Genomic DNA, 4,331 nt, shown 5'->3' on the forward strand with positions numbered 1-4,331 from the left:
TATGCAAGTTCATTGGAGTATGGCTGACGAAAAAGGACCTCACCAAATGGATCCAGCAAAAATGGCAACCCCGAGGCCACATCGAGCTAAAGCTGGGAGCAAGAGGCTTCTTCACGGTAATATTCTCGAACCTACAAGATAAAGAAAAAGTGTTTGAGAATGGCCCTTACTTTCATTATAATGCTGGATTGTTTATGAGATACTAGGAAGAATGTTATAACCCAGACAAGGAAAAATTCTTGGCAGCCCCGGTATGGGTTAGGTTATTCGGGCTTCCAATGGACTTCTAGGATCTGGAGATCCTAGAGGGCATAGGAAACACAATAGGTAGTTTGTTAAAATAGCATAAATGACAAAAAAAGGAAGATACACCTCATACACCAGAATTTGTGTTTACATGAATATAGCTGACCCTATTCCAGACATAATCGAGCTAGAGTATCACGAAGAGGTATGGCAGCAAACCCTCAACTACGAACACATTCCATTTAGATGCAGAAGATGTCATGAGTATGGACATCTGTTTAAGGAATTCCCACTCAATATAGAAGAAGAGGAGCATAGGAATAAACAATAGAGAAAAAACCAAGAAGACAAGGAAGGGTTTCAAGAAGTGAAAAGCAAAAGAAGATAAACAAGAGGAAACACCAACGAAGGAAAGAAAGAACAACAAACCAAACCAAGTAATACAAGCAATTTTGAAATCCTACAAGAAGAAGAAGAAGACAACAATGAGACCCAAACAATGGACCATCAGGGGGGAAAAGGAAAGGAAGGCAGCACAAACCAAGGCAAATCAAAACCCAAGAGGAAGGCACAAAGTGAACTAGCAGAGAAGGAGGAAAAGGAAGAGAGGGAGAAGATGGATAACGCAATAATGGAAATTGATACAAGCAGAGGAGAAGAACTAAGCTCAAAAGAAGAAGTATTGCGGAAACTATTAAATGAGTGGAGACACCTGGATGAAAGATTCATTCCAGAAGAGAAAAAAAGACTATACAGGGAAACATTTCAACAATACCAAGCGAAACAGGGTCAAGGGAAAATGGAAATGGTAGAACAACTAGGCCTTCAACAGGATAACACTCAAGACCATCAGAGCAAAGCAAAAGGCGGAAAGAAAAGAGGTCGAAGAAACCTACAGGAATCGATACAGATCATGGGAGAAATGTTAGTGAATACAGGGAGAGTAGTACCACTATCGACGGTATTCCACCAAACTAGCCAAGTACCCCAATGATAATTACATCTTGGAATATAAGAGGCCTTAACAGTAAAGGCAAATAGAGACACTTAGCAGAAAGGTTAAGAAAAGAAAAACCGCAACTAATGTTGTTACAGGAAACAAAAATCTCAGGAAGGAAAATGGAGGAAATCCTAAATAAAATAAAACTAAAATATGAATGCATGTCCATAGATGCGAAAGGTAGTGCGGGAGGCATAGCAATACTATGGAACCCTGCAGAAATAGCAGCAGATTACTGGATAGGCATGAAAAGAATACTCACGGGAAGATTTCAGCTAATCGGAAATAGAGAATGGTTTCTAGTCTCTGCAGTATACGACCCTCACACCCCAGCGGAAAGAGGAAGCTTCCTCCTCCAACTACAACAGCTTGGAAACCTTCACGAGGAGAAACTGTGGATGATAGCAGGGGACTTTAACATGACAACATCAAAAGATGAGAAGAAAGGTGGACTGCAAAGAGAAGAGCTGGAGATGGAGAGGTTCAGGGACCTTCAAGTAGAACTGAAAATGGTAGATATCCCAACCATAAATGGAAAATATACGTGGAACAACCGAAGAGGAGGGAGTAGACAAATAGCATCCAGGTTAGATAGATTCTTAGCAATAGAACACTTCATTGGAAAATATATCTTCTATGAAGCAACAATCCTTCCGTGTTTAGGGTCGGACCACTGGCCCATTAAACTAGAAATAGCTATGAATCAGCAGAACCAGAATAGACCCTTTAGGTTTGAGGCATTCTGGTTAAGAGAACCCACCTTTATTGATAAAATGAAGAATTGGTGGAAGGAGACTGAGACTGGGATGGAAGGAAGAAACAAAATTCACACCCTCCAACTTAGATTAAAAGACCTAAAAGGAAAGATAAAGAAGTGGAACAGAGAAGAATTTGGAAACATTCAGCAGCAATAAGAAACACTCCAGATAAAGATGAAACAAATACAATAGAAAATCATAGATGAAGGAAGAAGTGAAGAGCTGGCAGAAGAGGAAGGATAGGTGTTAAATAATATGGAAGAAAGAAGAAAACAAGAGGAAATCCTATGGAAACAGAAATCGAGAATCCAATGGCTAAAAGAAGGAGAAAGAAACACAAAATTCTTCCATAAGGCAATGGTACAACATAGACAACAAAACAAAATCTTCTCCCTAAGGGACCACCAAGGTAATAGGCTAACTCAGAAAGTTGAAATGGAGAAACTGCTGGTGCAACATTTTAAAGAGCTCCTGACAGAACCCAATATCAGAAGGGAGGATGACATTGGTAAAATTAGTCAACATATCCCTAAACTAGTAACCAGAGATCAGAATTTGGCTCTCCTAAGAGTCATAATGAAAGCAGAGGTGGAGGAGGTAATCAAAAAGATGGCAAAGAATAAAGCACCTGGGCCTGATGGATTCACTTCAGAATTTTATCAAGCTACGTGGAACTTCATGAGCCAAGACATAGTGAATGCAGTAGAAGAATCCAGATGCACCAAACGAATGCATCTGGCCTTGAACGCTACATTCCTAGCCCTGATACCAAAGACGAAGAACTTGGAAGAACCACAAGGATTCTGACCTATAGCGCTCTGCAATGTTATATACAAAATATTAGCTACAATTATGGTGAATCGACTAAAACCAATACTACCAGAGTTGATATCCCAGGAGCAGATAGGGTTTGTCAAAGGCAGACAAATAACAGATGGCATAGTGGTAGCACAAGAAGAAATTCATTCACTGAAAAATTCAAAGACCAAAGGGATGCTGATAAAATTAGACTTAGCCAAAGCTTATGACAGACTAAACTGGGGATACCTCCAAAAAATCTTAAAGGCATTCGGCTTCGATGACAGGTGGATAAGTTGGGTAATGTCAATGATAACCACGCCAGTTCTGTCAGTACTACTAAACGGGTCACCTACAAAAGCTTTCAATGCATCCAGAGGGCTCAAGCAAGGCGACCCACTATCCCCGTTCCTGTTTATCCTCACAGTGGATGGACTAGGAAGACTGATAAAAGCTAAAGTTAACAATGAACAAATAAAGGGCCTAAGAATATGGGGAAATGACCTCCCTCTAACCCACCAACAATTTGTCGATGACATTATGCTATATGGACAGGCAATGCTCAAAGAAGCAAAAAAGATAATGGAAATTCTCACAGATTTCACAGGGGCCTCTGGGACAGAGATAAGTAAAGAGAAATTGGAAATTTATTTCTTCAAGCCTTCCTGGCAAGAACCATGGGATTTAGAATGGGGAATTTCCCTACAAAGTATTTAGGCATCCTGTTAAATGATCAGCAATATAGAGTGGCCAACTGGAGTACCTTGATGGGAAAGATTCAACAGAGAATGAAAAACTGGACATTCAGGGCGCTGAATATCCTGAGCCACATCATCCTTTTAAAATCAGTGCTTCAATCCATTCTGATATATCAACTCACCAGCCAAGCCACACCTAAAACAATCTACCAGAAAATGGTAGATATGTTTAAAAAATTCCTATGGAAAGGGTCTAGCAAGACAAAGAAATGGGTGCTCCTATCTTGGAGCTGGCTAAGTAAATCCCTAAAAGAAGGAGGACTTAGTCTAAGAGATCCATACATCTTGAACCAGGTAATGGGGGCAAAGTTGTGGTGGAGATGGACACAGGGAGGGGAAGACCTATGGAAAAAACTATGGGAGAGAAAATATGAGATGCCCAGGTCCCCAGAAGGAAAGTTGAGAAGTCAAAACGAGAAGAAAGGCTCTGCAATATGGAATTTGGCTAGTGCCAATAGGGATTTGATCAGGGAGCACAGCTTCTGGGAAGTCAGAGGAGGGGATAAAGCCAACTTCTGGGAAGAAGCATGGCAACAGAGAGAAAAACTCAACAACCAGCTATAGCTCAACAAGATGCACCAATTCACCAGCCTAAACGAGGTCCACATAGTACGAAACTACTGGTGCCCGGAATTTGACGGATATTAGAGAAAATGGAAACAACAGGAAAATTGGCCAGAAGCACTATCAACACCCCAATGGGAAATCTATGAAAAGGAAATGGCTGTTGAAAAGTGTGCAACAAGAAATGCTTGTTGAGAATGCAACAAG

General features: G+C 40.7%; 1 protein-coding gene across 1 annotated transcript; it reads left to right on the top strand.

Moving 5' to 3' along the window:
* Nucleotides 1–1,407: 1,407 nt before the first annotated feature.
* LOC149211459 (uncharacterized) lies at nucleotides 1,408–2,160 on the top strand. The gene has a single exon (XM_089388396.1). The coding sequence runs from the start codon at nucleotides 1,408–1,410 to the stop codon at nucleotides 2,158–2,160; it is 753 nt and encodes a 250-aa protein (XP_089244522.1).
* The last annotated feature ends 2,171 nt before the right edge of the window (nucleotides 2,161–4,331 follow it).

The sequence above is a fragment of the Pinus tabuliformis genome, chromosome 1_1 (assembly GCF_031772625.1).
Source record: "Pinus tabuliformis cultivar Carrire ecotype Pingquan chromosome 1_1, CPIR1, whole genome shotgun sequence".
Classification (NCBI taxonomy): domain Eukaryota; kingdom Viridiplantae; phylum Streptophyta; class Pinopsida; order Pinales; family Pinaceae; genus Pinus; species Pinus tabuliformis.

Bases quoted from the DNA above. Each gene is read 5' to 3' on its own strand.
- LOC149211459 (XM_089388396.1), top strand. From the start codon at position 1,408: ATGTCCATAGATGCGAAAGGTAGTGCGGGAGGCATAGCAATACTATGG.